The sequence below is a fragment of the Apostichopus japonicus genome, chromosome 8 (assembly GCF_037975245.1).
Source record: "Apostichopus japonicus isolate 1M-3 chromosome 8, ASM3797524v1, whole genome shotgun sequence".
Taxonomy (NCBI): domain Eukaryota; kingdom Metazoa; phylum Echinodermata; class Holothuroidea; order Aspidochirotida; family Stichopodidae; genus Apostichopus; species Apostichopus japonicus.
In genome coordinates this window covers 3,539,478-3,560,000 of record NC_092568.1, presented here as the reverse complement: position 1 = coordinate 3,560,000, position 20,523 = coordinate 3,539,478, and the positions used below count along the sequence as shown (strand labels likewise).

Here is a 20,523-nt window from a genome sequence, read left to right as displayed (position 1 = left end):
AACGATAAGAAATAACGACACCAAAGGAATGGAAGGGTAGCTGGCTGGTATCAAACAGTTGATAGCAAAGGGCATTATACAGATGATGTACGAACATACCACCAAAAACAAGTTCTTTGTCACTTTCACTTGTCTTTTGAAGGCCGCTGATTGGGCGTGGCCAGTGCTTTCTCCTCTACATGCGTTGTTGGAAAACAGCTCGCGATTTTTAGCTCGAATGAAGCGATAAATTTTGACGTAACATGTAATAATAATGATCAAACATGGAAATCCAACGAGAACACTGCTGATGAATGCGTAAACATCCGATAAAGGATGGGTTGAGTCAGCTGAACATATCTTATATCTCTCCGAGTAGCCGATTCCTCCAAGGCCACACAAGGGTGGGACCGTAACCAGGACGATCGGAATGATCCATGCTGAAACTAACATGAAGACAAGATTTCTCTTTGAATATAGTTGGTGGTAGTGAGTACGAGATTTAGTTATTAACGTGAAACGGTTAAAGGCGATTAAGGCGAGATTGACTACGCTGCTACCAAGACCAACCGAGGCAACAACAGCAACAAAGGTACACAACTGGTCTGGCAATGGCCAACTATCGTTCAACAAAGCGACAACTTGGAACGGAAGGACGAGGCACGCTGCAAGATCAGAACACGCCAAATTCACGACAAATGAATTGGTCTTGGTTTGCAATCTTTTCGAGAAAGTCACAGCGATCATAACCAATATATTCCCAGGAATGCCAACAGCCGCCAAAAGTATCACTATAACGGACAAAAGTGTTCTTTGTGTCGGATCTTCCAAAACATAACCAGGCGAATCGGTGGGTAAAATCGTAACTTCAACTCCGTTCGCATCCATCTTCTTTACCTAAATGACTCCTTAACGCTTTTAATTTTTGTTTCTTCTATGGATATCGTACTCATCAACGGAAACGGCGGTTGTGTTACTTGTGACGAGCAATATAACGGTGTAACGGAGCTCGGATCATCCTGATTTAACTGAATCGAGGGCGCCCGACACCTTTCTTAATTCACTAGCGTGACATGTGATGCCCATGTGGACGCTCGTGCAACTTGCGCGTCTCTTATAATCTGCCTCGTGCTGAAGAGTTCGCCAGTTCACAGCAAGACTCAGACAAGTGCGGACGTGTGTTCTAGGCCCTAACCGCTAATTGGTTTAACAAGAAAAGTTTGTAGCTGTTTGCCATCATTTATGGGTGAGATTTTAGTATCTTTGTCTTTCTAAATACTTAGGCAGTTTTTCTGCGGGTTGGTAATTAGGAAGAAAACCCGATTCCGTTGTTATATTTATCTAAACCTTGACGTCACTCACCTAGCGGTGTGGACCAGAAATATAGGGCAAGAATACCGTTTTCCTTGTTAGCTCACCACCTGAAGAGATTAGACCCTTGTTCGACGTAAATAATTGTAGGATTTTCTGCACGAAGTAGTACAGGGCGGCTCCGGGCCCACCAAATCTTTCATCTTGTTTTAAATTAGGCTCTAGAGCACCAGCACTTTTAGGAACCGTAAGAAGCAACCAGTGTTATAAGTGTGCACGCGACTGTCAGTTTCGATCTGGCAGTTGCCTATACATCTTTCTGAGAGTGCGTGTGTCCATCGTACAGGGAATCTCACTGAGGGTGCGTGCGTGCGTCACGTCGAGGGGAAGCTGTACTCACTGAGGGTGCGTGCGTCCATCGCAGAGGGAATCTTACAGAGGGTGCGTGCGTCCATCGCAGAGGGAATCTCACAGAGGATGCGTGCGTCCATCGTACAGGGAATCTCACTGAGGGTGCGTGCGTGCGTCACGTCGAGGGGAAGCTGTACTCACTGAGGGTGCGTGCGTCCATCGCACAGGGAATCTCACAGAGGGTGCGTGCGTCCATCGTACAGTTCTCTGCTACCCGACCAAGGATGATCCGTTCGTACTGGATACAGATGCCAGTGATCAAGGGGTTGGGTCTGTACTTTCGCAAATCCAGGATGGAAATGAAGTTGTAATTGGGTACTACAGCAGGACACTGTCTAAGCAAGAGAGGCGCTACTGCGTTACTAGGAAAGAACTTCTGGCTATTATTGCTGGCACCAAGTGGTTTCACCACTTCCTGTACGGACGGAAGTTCCTGATTAGGACTGATCATGGAGCGCTTCGCTGGTTGATGAATTTTCGCCAACCAGAAGGCCAAATAGCGCGATGGCTGGAGTTTCTAGGTTCTTACGAATTTACCATCGAGCATCGTGCAGGGAGGGTTCACAATAATGCAGACGGCCTGTCAAGGAGACCCTGTTGTGACTGTTCCCATTGCGAGAAGCTGGAAAAGAGGGAGTGCTTGAGTGCTGAAATCTCTGATCTAGAGGGGAGAGCTGACATTTGTAGCGACAGAAAGGCTTGTCGTGGTGTTGCAATCCAAGAAGGGCAGGTGGAGCAGGAGGAAACTTCACATCCGCCACCCTGGTCACTTGAAGACCTGAAAAAGTACCAAAGAGATGATCCAGACATATTGCCAGTTTTGCAAGGAAAGGAGACCCTGAAGAGACCATTGTGGAGCGAAGTTTCTGGTGGAAGTAGGACACTACAACAATACTGGCTGCAGTGGGAAAGCTTGGTTTTAAAGAACGACCTATTGTATCGCAAGTTTGAATCCCAGAGGGGTGACAAGGTGTGGTTACAATTTGTAGTGCCCGAAGTGTTGCGGAGGAAAATATGGGAGTTGGCTCATTCACATCCCTTGTCTGGCCATTTCATGGCAAGGAAGACTTCTACTCGAGTACGAAAGAAGTTCTATTGGAGTGGGCTCTCACGAGATATAGATCAGTGGTGTAAGATTTGCCCCGAATGCCAGCAGAGGAGAGGTGCCAAGACGAAGCAGAAAGCCAAGCTCCGTAGATATGCAACAGGTGAACCATTGCAAAGGGTAGCATTAGATATCATTGGGCCATTGCCTATTACACCGAAGGGGAATAGATACATTTTGGTGATAGCTGACTATTTCTCAAAGTGGGTGGAAGTGGCGGCAATCCCGAATCAAGAAGCTGTGACGATAGCTAAAACCCTTATTGAGCGTTTCATCTGTAGATTTGGGATCCCTGAAGAGATTCATTCCGACCAAGGGAGGCAATTTGAGTCCAAGGTTTTTCAGAAGACATGTGAACTACTCAGGATACGCAAAACCAGGACCACACCGTACCACCCGCAATCAGATGGAATGGTGGAGAGATTCAATAGAACTCTAGAAACAATGCTTTCCATGGTTGTAGCGCCGAATCAAAAAGATTGGGACACGTGGTTGCCGTACGCTAGCTTGGCCTACAATACTACCGTCCATGAATCGACTAGACAGACAGAACTAATGTTTGGAAGGGCTGTGTGGACTCCGCTTGATATAATTTTACCGGAAATGGAAGAGGAGGAGGGTGTTGAGTATCCGGAGTTCGTGGAGGAGCTACGTTCGAGGATGAAGGAAATGCATAAGCAAGCCAGAGGGTGGCGGAACCGGGGGGCACAGGGGGCACGTGCCCCCCCCCACTTTTCCTCAGGGTTAAAAATGTGCCCTTTTTCTACATAAAAATTGAGGTGTCTCAAGTTAGCAAGAGGCCAGGGAACCGGAATGAACACTCGGGAAAGGCCGTTTCATCCCATCGTCAATACTATTTTTGGACATCTTGTTCGCCATCATCGTGAGAAACTCTTTGAAATCGATAACTCGATCTCCTTTTGAAACAAATTGTGTGAGAAACTGTTTTCAAGCTATGACACGTACCGGTCGCAATCATGAACTGTCAAAAACGATAAAGCTGCCAATTTAAATGACTATTAGAGACATCGGGACAAATACTGTTCTATGAAAAGAAAACTGAATGAATTGATATAATTGTGGTTACTGCATATTTAACGTTTATTAATATGCACAAGGATGTGACGTAACTTAACCAAAGTCTGACCAGAATGAAACAAAATGTACCCATCGTTCTTTAAAGTTTTCATTTGGAATCTACATGTTATATTCGTGCTCTTTTAGTCTAGGAAATAGTTTTATAGGATGTTAATGTAAAATGTTTAGAATTTATAAACAGATGTGAAGAATTTATCATTTAAACCACAATTCAACGGAGGAGAGGAGTGGGTGGGAAGGTGAGTGCTAAAGTAGTGCAAGTTAATGAGTTATATATTAAAGGGAAAGTAAAACAATATAATCGAGATAAATTTGGGAGAAGTGCGGTAACTTTAAAGTTTTCCGTCAAAATGACTTCTTGTAATACTTTGATGTGACATGTGTCGTTGTGTATATATCTGAAAGGTTATTTAAATTATTTACAACTGCCCTAAACATTTCACCCGAAACTTCAAATTATTCCTGAGATTTTCACTTGTCAGTTTCTCACTTTCTCAGTTAAAGAATAAATTTACAAAATGAACAATTCGCCCTCACAGTCGCATTCGTACTTCAACCCTACCAGCGTGCTATTGGAAAAGAATGCGCGATCTTCAACAACACTATAATCGTGTTTATTTGATAAATACAACTCAAAGCAAAATTGGTTATCGCAGTCTTTGGCTTTTACCATCAGTGTCAGCCTCGTCAAACATTTCTTTGATTTCCTCCTCACTCGTTTCTTGGTTCAGCAACTTCATCACCTTTTCTAGTTCATTGGCACTGATGACGCCATCTTTGTCTTGGTCAAATAGAAGGAAGGCTTCCTTGAACTCTGGATATCAAAGCAAACAGGTATCGTCATCATGGAAAAGAAGAAATTGAGTCGCGAAAACTAGTTCCTCCGTACAACCTTCCGAACTTCCATCCCAATACCCTGTCCTGCTTTCATTTATAACGTTTTCAATTACAAGAGTTAATACTTAGTTTACTTCGTTGTACCTATAATTCTGACGGATTCAGATCATGCTAAAGCAAAGAATACCCCAAAAATGGAAAGAAAGACATGTTGGATGGAGATGGCTGGTTTTGTTTTTGCTATGCTCTGAGTTTGTAAAAAGAATTGCACATACGTAGACTATTCGTACTGTTACAATATTTATTTTATTTCAAACTCCAATAATTCGGAGTAAAGAACTCATACTTCTTTATTTATCATGCGTGCAGGTTTGCCTCTTCTTAACTGTAATTTAAAAGTCAATTTAAATATACTGATTTGCTCTTAGTTTTCCGCATTAATCGTGACTAGAAAAAGTTCGATTTATCATGTGAAGAGCAGTGGGGTGAAAAAAATATCATACATGCATGTTTGTATCAATAATTCGTTCATACTTTCAAGAAACATTCAAAAGATAACTATTGATTTAACTCGTTGATTAATACAGTTATTGATATAGCTTGATTGACATGATCGTTTAGGGAAAGGAATTGAGGAAAGAATATACCAAGGATTGTTTCATTTCGTAAATAGTTAATTTTACACATTTTGGTGGTTCGTGTGTTTGACCTATCGCTGAATGGAAATAATGGCAAAATATCTTTATAAGAGTTAATTCTAAGTTTAAAGTATTCAGGGCACTTCTCAGATGATAATATTCGATCGTTGTGTAAACTTCATTATCAAGGTATGAAATTTAGTCGTTGAAAGTTGTATATTAAGTTAATGAACGAAAGATTGTGATACATATACAGTGGGTGTCGTATGTTAAAATCGTCCAAATATAACATTGCCAGAAGTTCTGTTTACGGCTTCATTTATTTCATAGCTTATATGGAAGAAAACATATTTATTCATAGTAAGTATGAATAGATACACTATGTAGCACGACAAATAAATCTAGCAAAAGATAAATAGAAGGAAAACCACATGACGTCACATGTTACTGTATGCTAACATACCATGTTTACATCTGTATATTATGTATGACGTATGTACTTACTGAACTGATCTCGTCGCTAGATGATTTTCTCCAAAATTTATTGCGATGTCGGAAATTCTTTTGCGTAGCCATAATCCTGCTTTACTCATCAAAATTTGTCACTTTGTAAGTTAAATGGTCTCCTTGTAATACATGGACCTAACTATCCGATTTACTGTGCACCTATACTTGCTATACTGCCTGTAATACATAGAAAAAACCTGTGGTACAGCAGTAAAAAGCAAGCACTATTCAGGCCTGGTTATGTCTTTCAATAACTCTGTCGAAGCGAGAGGTGAACGGATTTGTCTAAAAATATCCGTTGTTGTTGCTTTACTTGCCCCAATATGACCCTAATTGCAGACGATCACTTTGCCATGTATAGACGTACGTGTATGGAAATCTTGGAAGGTGTCGTCAAACATTAAGATCTTTTTTTTTAAATATTAGTAGCAATTTTCAACATAATGATACATTACAGCAAAATTGCTGAAATAGATCTTGCCGTTTTGACAACTCCATACGATTATTGCGTTTGCGAGCCTGACGGATGTTAAAGGTTACCGTCGTTTCCTACGACAAAGATTAAAGTTTATACCGTACCTCTGTATTCAGTTTAGTCTGATAACTTTATTATTATTATTATTATTATTATTATTACTTTAAAAGATCTTAAAAAAAACCGTCATAAGGAATGGCAATTTCAAATGTTTTGCATGCTGAAGTTATTGAGTGTCAAATAAGGTCAGAACAGATCGAAATTATGTCAATTTAATGTCGCTCGCTGAAAATACATCTAGGAGTTAGTCTAAGAAAGGTAGGAATTACATGGAATACATCTTTTTTTTCCGAGGACCTCTGCTTACAGAAATATATATATGAACGCAACACTAATTAAAGGACGCATGCCTGTAGGCACAAAATCAATGTTCATTATGTCGTAAACTGTTGAACCCGACGCTATAGGTGTATTTTTCTTCAAAATATTAGTCTATTTCATTATTTGAAGGATGATCAATCAAAGCGGCTGGGATTGTTAGTGAAGCACATGCACAGACAAGTAGGCCACCTAAGTAAACCAAGACTCAATCGAAATATATAAACTTTTATTGCCTCAACTGATATAACTTAATTGAAATACACAATCAAATTTTGTAGGACACATATAGATATCATTCATTATTGTTTTGTTAAAGTTTTAAGAAACAATGGATTACATGTAAAATTAACATGTAAGCCCTCGTGACAAAAGTCATCATTTTCCCCTTGGCGGAGGCCTAATAAATGTTAAGGGTTAATAATATGTAGTTCCACACAGCAGGAATAGATGAATAATTTTACTTGGAAACATTTGAAAACTAAAAATTTTCACGAATTACTTTCTTTTTGAACATTGTGAAAAAATCTAAAATGTTTTTATAAGTAACTGTAGTGTCTATTTCAGTCTCCTTTAAAAGCGTAGTTCAGAGGAAAGTTTATTTATCATACCTATCTACTTCAAATTCACTTTAGGTACAAAACGCCTCAACTGCTGTTATCTTGAATACGGTACGAAAGGAATTGGATGCAAACTTCACCAGGATGCTTACAATTTCTTCCTCTTTCATCCGTCAAAAGGGACTTTTTCCTTTGAACTATCCTTTTAAGTTGACTTCGAATTCGATTGAAATGCGACAAAGTCTATACTAATGTATCTACTAAAACCAAACCACAATTACAAACTACTTGAAAAAATAAAGAAAATGTTGCATTCCGATTGCTTCACTCTATGAATTGATTCATCGTGAAACGACTGGCCTTTGAATGTCAACGTCTAGCTTGAACTGCTACTGGAACGTGAACTTGAATTTTGTGTGTACTCTTGGCGTCTGCTAGATCTCGATTGTTTCACGGAACCAGAGCTTCTTCTGAAGAAAGAACTACCACTAGAATCGGATCGTCTCGTGGAATCCGATCGGTTGCTATAATCTGTACGTTTAGAGCTTGAGCGGCGTCTTGAACTTCGCCTAGAGCTTGAGCGATTTTCAGAGTTATTGCTTGCGCTCGAACTTGAACTTCGCCTAGAGCTTGAGGGATTTTCAGAGTTATTGCTTGCGCTCGAACTTGAACTTCGCCTAGAGCTTGAGGGATTTTCAGAGTTATTGCTTGCACTGGAACTTGAAAATGAGCCCGAGCTTCTACTGGTCTTCGACTCAGTCGAGCTCTCCTCCAAGGTAACGTCCTCAATCCAAGGTTGCAGTGAGAGTTTAGGTATTTCATTGTAGTTTTTGCAGTCTACTCGATGGTTACTGAAGTCGTCGAATAGACCTCTATCGTTTGGATAGCCTTCATCCAATAGCAGCTGGTAGAATGCTCTACAAATAAAAAAAACATTGATCATAAACAATGTTTTCCTTTAAAATGTGTGACTGTGTGTTTTTCTTTTTTGTGTGCATATGCGTGTGCGAGAGTGCGTGTACGTGCCTAGGCCATACAACTAGTTACATGTGACAAAAATTCCTGTCAACAGTTGTCGCAAAATAGAGAACCATGTTCGAGTTTACTTAGTGCAGTGTTCCTTGATTTGACATATTTAAAACACTATATAAATACATCGGTATTCATGTAATTTTAATTTTTAATTTTAATGAAAATATCAAACTCGATAAACTTCAATGAAGTTAAGTCAGGCTGGTGTTATAATCAAACTCCATAGGGTGGTATAATTGTTATACCACTCTAAAGACATCTATACGAAAATTTACATAAAATGTGATCGAATCTTGAACAAGATAGGAAAATGTTCCCCCAATTCTATCCCTTCTCAAACCCAATCTCTCCGAATAAATCTCAGTTTTCTGGTTGTCGTGTTACCAAAATGATATATTTTATAGAAACAAGGAATATATATTACATGAGGTAATCATGTCACCTAAATTTATACCTGTTTACATCTACTTTCACTTTCTTATCTCTTCCTTGGACAATTGACTTACCGATTATTTGATCCCTTTCCTTCGTCGGGAACCTTAAATACTGCGGGCTGGATAGAATCAACTCGGACATTTTCACAAATCACACGTGCAAGTGTCACTTGCTGTATCGCCTTTATTTGACCTGGAAAATTAAATCCCATTTCATCTTTTAATTTATGAATAACATTATAACTACAAATATATATTACAAATATTCCTTCGTGTATCCAGTCCAACCATTTAGCCTGGGCATTTTCTAACAAGGATTTCATATGTTGCAATGGTAGTAAATATTAATATATTGGTTCCACAGATGTCTAATTGTTTTGTATTTTGACAATTACACAGGGACGTACATGTGAATTCCTCCTTTGTATTGCCACAGAGAAACGCAGTACTAATTATGTTTAATGCTGTCATAGATATTGACGTAAATTAATATCTAATATGCTACAATGCAAGACAAGATATTCTTTATTGAATTTTAAAGAAGATGACGGAACGACAAACCGTAAATGTGTCTTAGCTGTCTATAACATAAAGTATAAATAAACCTGCTCACCCGCCCGCAGCCTCTACCCTCTAGTCATCATTCTAAAAATAAAATAATTGGTAGATTTAAAAATAATAATTATTATTCTGAGGTTTGACATCAGTAGGCCCACCTTTTGTGAGAGATCCTTTCCGCTCCGTGTTTTCGTACCAGTAACGGTCGCCGTACTTAAGGTTGTGAAACTGTTTACCAAGGACGCACGCGGCAGTTTCCCCAACGAGAGCTCCCTTTTTAGGATTTTCAGCAATATAACCGACGAAGATGTCAATTTTGTCCACATTACTGAAATAAATCAATCAAGGGTTCCAATAATTAAACCTGATAATCCAATGAATGAAATTAGTGGTCATAGAAATACTGCCTTTAGCTCAATTCAATTCAATTCTTTATTTCCAGTATAAATCATTAAAAATTAATAAATAGGTAAATAAATAAAATTATGATAAAGATATAAAATACTAAATACGAAACATAACACTGAAAAAAATCACAACAATGGTTCTAGAGCACCATGCTGTATGAACATGGACACCCTATAAACAAAAGAATTCCTATAAAGTTCAATCCTGAATCTGGGAGTTATTGCAGCATTCCTCAAATTGTAGTTTGTCTTATTGCACAGTGAGTTTATTGCACAATGGAGTGGGTGTCCTTCATTTCTATGGATGTTATTTAGTAACCTCTCAAATTCCTTCCTAGCAGCCGTATTAACTTTATCTTTAAGTAGGTTATGATTTAATCAATCGTAAAATAAGAAACTAATGGCAGCTTTGACATAGATGTAGGCTCGATGATATCGTAATGTAATGTAATGGCATACGGAACGGTATGAATCTAGTCCTGATTTGACATATTCGCAGGCCTACCGGAACTAATAAAAAAATTTTTTTATAATTACTCATTTTCTACTCGAGTAAAATGTAGTTTTGGTTCTGAGGTTGCGTCTGAAGTAAGTAATCATTACCTATACAATGTCCTGAGTGACGCTACAGTATCTTCGTCGATGATTTTAACAAGGTCTTCCCAACTCTCTGGCACAGACAATCCGCAGTGACGTCTGTATTCTGTATAAGCAGGCAAACCATGGTCACGACCACGCTGTATATTAAGTGCAATCAGGTCTATTCCACCCGTTCTGGTAAGAAAAGAGAATTATTTAAGATATTAAAAACTTTAGGCTTGCGTACTTTATTGTCATATTTTCCACTGAGCATTGATATCAACAATTATAGACACCATACGAAGAAATTGCGAGAAATCTATGACAAGAATTAGGTTCCACGACTTTTTCATCGATTTGGTTATCAAATGCAATGTTTTGTTTTAGATCACTTATACAATTCGTTAGACCTTTAGAACTTTGCAATAAAGGCATTTTAACCAGTATGATTATCAAGATTATCAGATATGGTAAATATAAATTGTATACCGCCGTCAGTCACTTGTGATCATTTATGAAATACTAACCCATTTAGTGGGTCTTCGAAGAGATGATCGGTGATGGCTTTACTGAAATGTTTATCGACAGGCAGTAAGTTGTTGCTTATCATTCCCAGCAGAAGCGAAGAGATGGAGCCATGCTCTGTTTCATACATGTGAGCAGCATTGAAAAATGCACTGCGAAGATCGATCGAGGGGAAGTCGTCGTGGACGTAAAGCGAGGTAACACGTTTAAGTCTCTCTGGGATCAAGCTATGACCAAAACGCATAAAGGCCGCAGCAAATTCATTGAATAATGTCGGATTTATCTAAGAACAAACCAAAGGAAACTACACATTATATATATAGATATATATATATATAGATAGATATAGATATAGATATATATCTATACATATATATATATATATATATATATATATATATATATATATATATATATATATATATATAATAAAAGTTTTGATTCACTGAACTCATTTACTTAATTCTCTCATGATATCCGTCGCTTCCTTAAAACAGCCTCACAAATGAAGGCTTATTCCCTATACAGATATACGTATATATTCATATCATAACGTGTTTTATTTGTTCACCTCCATACTGCACAATTAAGGGCCTTCCTTTCGAGACCACCAACCGTCCCTTGATGCTAACCATTCGATATTCATAGCTAGTACAGTAACTAGTATCGGGTGGCTTCACCCACCCTCCTCTTTAAACGCGGTCATCTTTTTTGACCTGTTTGCTGCTCTAAGCAGAAAAGAAATCCCTGTAAACAGACAGGGTTTCACATCATCCATTGTACTCGTTTTCCTATTATACTTAGCCTACTTGAGATATAAAATTGTCCAAAAAAAAAATACACTGCAAACTCGTTTATTGTCAAATACTATGGCTGGAAATGTTAAACTTTAGTTTTCTCCTAAACATGTTTCATTGAGGAGAATTGAAAAGTCCGAAGTAAAATTACAGCATTCCTATCCTGGTAAAATCTTCATTCACTTCTGACAGAACGTTATTGACTGTTTTGACATGGTAAAATGTCAGCACCAATTCCTGCAAAAACTAAGCAAGATATATATGACAGCAAGTAGAACATTTGCCCTCTATCAATTACAAAGTGACCGTGAAAAGAACATACCTTTTTGTCATAACCGTCGTATCCGTTCCACGAGCCCAACTTGAACTCATCCATCGTCTCTTTCCCCAGCACTAATGGAAGAAATTCATCGTAGGTTATTTTCTGCATAAGTGCGATGATAATGCGTCGTGTTTCGTGGAAGAAATGATCTTCGTCCCAATTTTCATGTAGATTGTTCAGCACATTAACTACTCTATTATGTTCCCGCACAAACATTGTGTGAAGACTCGTCAAACCAGGCTGTTCAGCAGCTCTGACGTCACCACCTTTCCCACAGTGTTTGTCATCTTCATCTCCAGGTCTAATGCACTCTTCGTTCTCCTTATCATGAGGAAGAAGGTGAATATGACCCTCGTCGATTGGCTGCGTCTCGACTCTCATCTTTCCTTTACCTATTGCCAAAGGTACGAGATGGAAATGGGATCTAATATTACTTGAGAATTAATCGTTCATAAGGTATATTCCATGCAACATTCTTGTTGATGTCAAGATCAATTTATCACACACTTGAAATAGAAAAGGCGGGACAAAGTCGACATGGATAAATGAGAAGACACTATACTTGCGAGGAAAGGGGGTATTTCAAAATGGCACCGTCATATTATTTTAATAACATTCATTGAATATTGATTGGTAGATGATTGGACTGATTGATCTGTCTACATAATTCAAAGATACTATCGACATGAGTTAAAACAAAGTTTTTCAGTACTACTTTAGTCCCAATATGGCAAAAATTCTATGCACATAGGGCTATTATGACAGTATATTTTTTGAAAATATTTAAGCGTGATCAAACATATTTGAATGTTAACAGCAAACAACCAGATACCTTTTTCCACATCACGTAGATCATCCATATCTTCTTGGAAACTTCCATACACATTAGAAGCATCGACAAATGAAGTTATAGTGTTTTCGTGGGCTCGTGCACCCGGACGACAGTCACCACGGATCGTTGGGCGCGAACGACGGAAAGGAATACAACCTTCTTCACCACACACTGGGTCGTTCGATTCGCAAGGGATCGAAAAACATATTTCGTCTTCGTCATTTCCGCATTTGCAGTCAGCTGCAAACATATATAAATTATAGATGAGGTGGTCATTAAGGTTATTTTAAACGGTAAACTTGGTATAATTCCCCACTTTTCATGGATAAATAGTGTCGTTCCAAAATTCATCTTTGTTCATTTGACCAAGGGACATTTTCTGAGCTCAGTGAAAGCTTATCTATATAGAAACTTCAATATAACTAATATTTCGAATATGTATTGATGATAGTTTTATAACATATATTATGAAAAGGATTTACATTTTTAATCTACTTCCTTGTAATGACGAAAGCTTTTATTGATGGAAAGACATTTTAACGTGATTCATGTAAGTGAAATCAGTTTGTAGAAACAGTTGTGTTCAAACAGTTTGTGGAGATAGCAATATGCCTTAAAGTACACGTTTTATGTTCATCGAACATAACTTAACTAAAGTAGGCCTCACGTAGGGAGCTCTGGGAGTATAATTAGACTTAAATGAAAGGAAACTAATTAACTTCATTTGTATCGTTGCTTAACTCATTTAAACTAGAAGACCTATATAATCATGTTTATAATGTTTTAATAGCAATGAGCCAGAATCGTATAAAATATAATAATTTGATTGCTTTGTCGTGAAGTAATACCGGCAGAAGCTGGAGTAAGATTGATATCATGGTCTAGAAATTGGCCAAAATGCATGACAAGTTCTGAAGCTCCGTAAGTTGAAAATTTCACTTTCCCTTGATTTACGAACTGTCTTGAAACTTCTCTGGCACTTGAATTGTACCATCTTGGTTGTGAAACTCCTAGAAAAAGAAGAAAATATAACAGGTCATGTAGAACTCAGAAATAGGCATAAATAACAGGAAAGATCACGAAAAAAAAACTAAACATTGGAAAAGCATCCCTACATAAACCGTAATTTTCATCTTCGGTTCTTATTCAAATGAAAATGATGCAAACTTATGATTGTGTATAACCTCGACCTAGAATACTTTCAACGATAAGTGAAATTTTCTTGCTAGTCGAAAGTCAAATTCATTTTAAGAATAACGTATTGCACATCAATGACAATGACATGATCAGTAACGTCACAGATGTGTTCAATCATCAAATTGGCATATTTTTTTTATACTCTTCACATATATATATATATAAAAGGCCGATTGCGATAATCATTTCACCATTATATTAACGACTTTTATACATGGTCACGTGATACACTGTTTACACTACTGTTGTATATTTGATTCGAATATGAATTCATTGTATATTTAGAATGCACCTACTGTCATTGTATTTCGCTGGCAGTAATCTCCGGTATGGATACCCAGCTTTTCCCCAGTTTGGATGTTTGATATTATTACATTGTCCATCGATGGATCGATATTTGCCACACTTCTCTTTGTCTGGCTCTGAATTGTATCCTACCCATTTGCAAAATTTACTGAGCTGCCGGCGATGTTTCCTTTTAAGGCTCCTGAAATGAGTACCAAAGCAGCAACTTCAACATGATTTCGGAAGTTAATGGTTTACATTTATATAAATTGCACCAAATTGTCCAGGAAAAAGGGTCAACAGAGAGTAATTTATGCTTTCGCATTTAAAGTATGGTGACATTGACAAGATGATTGATGTGGTTAACAACTTGACCTTCACTTCGATCGCTTTAACATAGTGGCAGTTTCAAACAGCTGTACCTATGTTCACAAGGGCCCCACCGCTTTTGCTTAGCCAGCTTCCACCCCCCCCCCCCCTCAACCTTAATCCCTATCTAAAGTTAAATTCCAATTTTCTGCTATGTAATACATTGTTTTACAGACATGAAAAAACACAGTCTTTACAATAGCTATATACTTGCGTTAACTACCAAATCCCTAAAAACAAAACTGTATAATTAGAACTATTATTTTCTCCATAAAATGGTCATTTAATTTTCACAAGGTCTCTCACCACCCACCCCACCCCAAACCGTAAATGTTTTGAAGGTAAATTCCAATTTTCTTATATGTCTTTTGCAATCATACAATTTTACAGGCATACAATCCACAGTTTTTACTAACAAATATACCTGAGTAAACTTCCAAATCGCAAACAATAAAAGGATGTTATTGGAATTATTATCTTTCGTCATTTAGATATTTTTAAGGTTATGACGTCAAATAACCTATTTTAAATGTAACATAATGACTGTTTGTTAAGCTTCTTAAATTCGTAGATTAAACTTACTCTCTCTCGTCATCATCAATCTCTGGCGACAGAATACTCCTCTCGAAGCTTTCGATCTCTGAGATGAATTTGAGAAATTCTTGACTTGTTTCTTCAGCCGTCCCTCTTCGATTACGAACGTGAAGCATTTTGTCCTTGGAAAATCTTGCAAGAACATTCTGCGCACTTCTGCTGCATCTGTGTACCTCTTTGACTTAACAAATAATAAGGAAAAAAATAATCCTTCAAATCCATTTAATTTACCCTTGGATTACTCTTAAATAATTTTTTGTAACTTCATATAATTTTTGTTTGACAACCTCGCTAACGATGGAAGCGCCGATAACGTGTAAGCGTTATGTTAGTACAAGAAAAATGCAACTGCGATTTCAAAACTATAATGGCTAATTTTTAATTTAAATATTTAGTGAAAATTTAATCGCACGAATTTTCAAATGTTGTCAATATTTACTTGACACAGCTCAACACTGAAGGTAACTGTGAACTTATTAATGTTCACTTCCAGGAAATTCCGGATACTTAGTCAAATTTTATAAATTTCAGGGAAAAAATACGAAATTCCAAGTTTATGTATTTCCATAAATATTTGAAAACGCCCTAATTAAGATAGAAATGTTTTAACTTTGACAAATATCGTATTTGAAGGCATTTTTCACTGAATGTAGATAACCATGAAACTTACGCTCGTTGTTTGCAGCAACGAGAGATATTCCGATCAGCAAAATTGTGACGCGAAGAAGAATGCTGTAAAAATGAATGATAAATAAAATTAAAGTACTTTTCATAATTTGAATGGTTGTATGCATTTAAGTTGCTTGACGTATATTCGACATTAAACATAAAATAAATATATATTTTGAACAATTAATACAGTATTGCAGGGATGTTTTCGAACCATAGAACTCTCGCTTGCTGCTAGAAATCATATAAACTTCTCACAATATTATGTGGACATCATATTGCCATGTTGAAAAATCATCAGACCATCCAATTAAAATGCAAATTTACAGATAAGTCAAGAATACTAAAACGGTAAAATTTTGTAATGTAAATGTGTTATACAACTTTACGGCTGTTGGTTACTATTCTGTTTTAACCCTAGTTGTTCTCATAAAATAAATTTCGAAACTTAAATGTTAGGGTGTCTGATATTTCGTACAGAAATCTGACGGACAACTTGATAAATGTAATCAAATTCTGAAGCAATCTTGATGGTGACGAAAAGAGAACTGTAAGTACTTTACGAACGAAGGTGTCAATTGCTAATTCTTGTCCACAACAATAATATAATGGTGAGAGCTATGAAATGGCGCTCCTGCTAAAGTAACCGACCGTAGGGGTTATTGAGCAATAGTGCAATGCAGTTTAAACGGATCGTCGTAAGACATCGAATCAAGCCAGTACACTCACTTGCAATCGTTTAGACAACAGGGTGGATGGGCTGTTAATGATCATAAATATAATTAATCAAAATTAAACCGGCAAAATAATTGTCACTTCTCATTATAAAACTATGGATTTTTACTTTTATGAACGAAAATATAGAATTAACGTTGCTAAACGTGTTTATACGCCAGCCAGACGTGTTGTAGCATAGTTGATGTTTCTGAAGTCTCCTATCCGGAATACATAGAGAAGCTTGGCTCTGATTGCATTCGTTGGATTGTGCACTATTAATGGATGTAACTATCAAAGTTCCTCAATGGTCTGTTGCATATATATACTCACTGTAGCCACAATATGAGCTTATTGAATATTAGGCTACTTAGGCCTAAATATTAACATGTGACAAAATGATTCATAGAAACACTTACGTAAAAGCCATCTCATATGACCTTTAATCTCGCGCTCCCACGCTGAACTATTCTGGTGAGAAACGAAGAGATAGTTGCATGTTTGTAGCACAATTATTTAACCCCATAAACCAAGATTCGGTTTTAGACCGTTATCTAACCCCCGTATACAGTTATGTCTTGTTTTTCAAATAAAGAGGCACGACCCGATACTTGAAATTCTTGCTTGAAGCTTAGCTACTTCGCCAGTTTCAGTTTGGTATTTGTGCTGGAAAAAAGTATCATAGAAGCTTATTTCAATGAAAGGTATGATTTACTGTTAAAGTGTCTCCAATTGCAGTTTTCCACTCCTTTACTAAGTAAGTGTTACCAAAGATAACAAACATTTCTCCTAAGAGCGCATGTTGTTCTATCATAGTGAAACATGTTCAGTGTTACAACGATTACGACATTCATTCAACCAATTATTGAAATAAAAACAGCTGTTTCTGCAACAAAAACCACAAAACGTCACGTGACCAGCTCATTATGTAACAACAGAAGGTTGAATTTATTGCCTTGAAGATTTGGTATGTTCGATAATGTTCCCTTCAAACATATACTTAAAAGTTACGAAATAACTGGATACAATTTATATCATTGATTTGCCCATTTGTTAAGGCATAGCGTTGAAAATAACCAACAACGCTAACAAGTTCCTATACATTAAAGAGAAGAATTGTATTTTAGTACTTTAAAGGCATTTTTTTAATGTTTATTCCCTCCCTTTATTTTTGGCTATATCTCCTTTATTCTCTAATGTCAAAGAAATAAAGATAATAGAAGGGAAGAACCTTTAAACGCAATACTCAGAATTCAAATTAACCTGATCGTTTACTCTCGTACAGTGGTATTGGTCTGCGCAGAGAGAGAAAGGGTGGCAAGGGGTCATCTTCCCCTTTCTACCCCCATCGTCACCCGGGGAAAAGTTAGACCACTCATCCTGGCCCATGAAAACATCAAGCGTGATGTATGAGATGTGCTGGTGGTAGGAGGACCTACATCCACTTTCAACACAACACAAAAATTCAAGAACAACCCTGCGTTTAGACCAATTTAAGAATCATTGTTATTTAAATCATACATATGCCTCAGAATGCAACAATTGAAGTTGGAACTTTCATAGAGAAAGGATCCTCAGATATGCCCCTTCTCTATATAGTAGTCGGCTACATGCATCCCATAGCCACAACCCCTATTTTTTTTTTAAATCCTGTAACCACCTCCTGCTATTTTTTAGAAAACCTCATTCCTCCACCTGAAGTAGTCGGTGTCAGTTTAGAATTTGGTCTCTCGACTTTTGAAATGTTGTACACACATCTGTTCAGCGACTAAGACCATTTTATACCAATTGACAACATTGACTGTGAAAATTACCAACAGAAATATAATCGACGGTTCAGTCGGGCCGACTATACCAGCTCCTTATTGGTGTCAACGTTCAAGCTTAGTCGAATCTGAGTCTTGATAATATTAAATGTGATTCTTACTGCTTTTGCAGCCTATAATAAATAAACAAACATATACTTTACCTTACAAAGTATCTACGTGGTCAACTTGTACTATATTTTGTCAACGGCTAAACCATGTTTCTCTTGTGATGTATGTCAACTATTAAGAAAGTCCTATCTTGCTGTATAACCATCATAGCCATCACAGTAAAAGTTGTATTGATGAAAGAGGGCATACATTGAAATATATAACTCCCGTAAAGACTGTAAATCATAATTTTACCACATAAACCTGCTCAATAAGAAGCCATGAAATCGCTGGAGACTTTAGTCTCGATGGCCTATCCTTTTAAGCACGAATAAAAGGCATACGCCAGATAAGAGTCGTGGATAGAAATGAACAGAAAAATACAATAGTGGAGGAAAACTAGGTATGAAAATTTACATATCCTTTCGACACGATCATTTTTCTACTGTTCCTTACAAATGTATATTTATGTTTTCCAGTTACTATCTCGTCGCTATTGGTATGATATTGCAGTTCCTTCCATTAAAAGATTGACTTTTTTCTAACTAATCATAAAGTCTATTTTCATCCATCTATATTCACATGTTTGAAGTATACGATATTCCTCTCAATCTGGACCCTTAGAAAAGATACTGAGTTAATATTCTTTGCTATAGGCTAGTCACGATAATCGGAACCTTTAACAAACAGTTTTGATATTGCTCGGCCATTATATAACACCATAATTACTTTACGTTGTCTAAGTGTGTATTAAACTTTTAGAAAACAATAATTATGCAGTTAACAGACATGAGAATTCGTTTGTTTTCGCGATGATATTACCAAATTGTCTCACTGTAACCAAGTGTTTCCACATACCACAGACATTCTATTTCCATAACATGTCAGCCCTTGATTGCCAAAATATTGTAAACAAATTGAAATTCAATGTTACAAGAATATCAATGTGACATTGTCATTTAGAGTTAAAATATTAAGTAATTCAAAATTTATGATTAAAATAACCAAATACATGACCATCCATTCTCTCTATGTCAAATTTTGTTTTCTTTTTTTAAATTTTGTTTTTTGTCTCTGAGCTTAAAAATAACGTAGCCCTCTTCTCCTCATAGGCGCGTATACTCTTCTTTATGACCATATTTTTGTCATTACATTTTATTCAAGTTCAATCTTGTCATATAGCTTTCAGTAAATAGATTTTGAGAACTATTCAACATATTTGTGTCTAAGTTGTTCTTCCTCAAAATTTCCAGTCAACATCCGCTTTAGGTATTTTCAACCTAACGATTATATATCCATTTGCTTCATTATTGCGGACACAAGAATGACTTAAATAGTCTATTATATTCAAACAATGTGTGTCAATGTTGAGCATCACCTAAATTAATGTTATTAAAAAAAAACATTGAATGAGACATTATTTAGCTCGTATGAAAATGTTAAAATAACTAACCTTCAAAATACTCGCAGCAGAATTCAACAACGACACCCACACCAGCTATTTGTTATTTCTTGTATTCATGACAATATTATCGATATATATATATATATATATATATATATATATATATATATATATATATATATATATATATATATATATACATATATATCAAAATATAGTGTTTATAAGTTCTTTGAAATTTAACGCCCTGTAGAAACCAACGTCACTGGTCAGCCTTGAACAGAACTATACAAAGAGAAAAAACAATCAATATATCGTGCATTTCAGTTCACTAAAAGTTGCCATATTTCGCAAGTAGACTTCTGGTTCTCACAATGAGAAACTTCTATTTTCCCACATAACTGTATATGATGTAAAAGTTTTTGTAACACGTGACGAAACTGATTAATGACGTGTTTTGTCCAGTATTTTAATTAGTTTTATTTGTTATATAATTACCAGAGTCCTAGTTACATTACATAACAGACAAGATGATTTACTGTGTATTTCAATACTCCTTATATTATGGGAATATTGTCAAGATCTCAGA

The 20,523-nt window shown here is 36.7% G+C and overlaps 2 protein-coding genes across 2 annotated transcripts in view; both read right to left on the bottom strand.

Annotated features, from left to right (window-relative positions):
• The window catches only part of LOC139971582 (melanopsin-like), a 3,782-nt gene extending 1,884 nt beyond the window's left edge, over positions 1-1,898 (bottom strand). Inside the window, exon 1 of the mRNA XM_071978196.1 lies at positions 1-1,898. This exon is cut by the window's left edge and continues 1,884 nt beyond it. Coding sequence (XP_071834297.1) covers positions 1-867 — 867 coding nt within the window. The 5' untranslated portion in view covers positions 868-1,898.
• A 2,681-nt stretch (positions 1,899-4,579) lies between these two features.
• Positions 4,580-20,051, bottom strand: LOC139971100 (eosinophil peroxidase-like). The gene is made up of 13 exons (XM_071977299.1): positions 19,983-20,051; positions 17,033-17,084; positions 15,901-15,962; positions 15,219-15,411; positions 14,279-14,469; positions 13,634-13,795; positions 12,786-13,025; positions 11,954-12,345; positions 10,837-11,117; positions 10,334-10,504; positions 9,482-9,651; positions 8,838-8,958; positions 4,580-8,216 (listed from the first exon to the last, which is right to left on the bottom strand). Exons 2-13 carry the CDS (start codon positions 17,041-17,043, stop codon positions 7,676-7,678), a joined length of 2,535 nt encoding a protein of 844 aa, XP_071833400.1. The 5' UTR covers positions 17,044-17,084; positions 19,983-20,051; the 3' UTR covers positions 4,580-7,675.
• Positions 20,052-20,523: the final 472 nt, after the last annotated feature.

What these genes read in the sequence shown, in the direction of transcription:
- LOC139971100 (XM_071977299.1), bottom strand. An exon ending in ATTGATGATGACGAGAGAGA is followed by an intron (nt 14,470 to 15,218) that starts GTAAGTTTAATC and finishes TACTCATTTCAG; the next exon opens with GAGCCTTAAAAGGAAACATC. An exon ending in TTCGAAGACCCACTAAATGG is followed by an intron (nt 10,505 to 10,836) that starts GTTAGTATTTCA and finishes TTTTCTTACCAG; the next exon opens with AACGGGTGGAATAGACCTGA.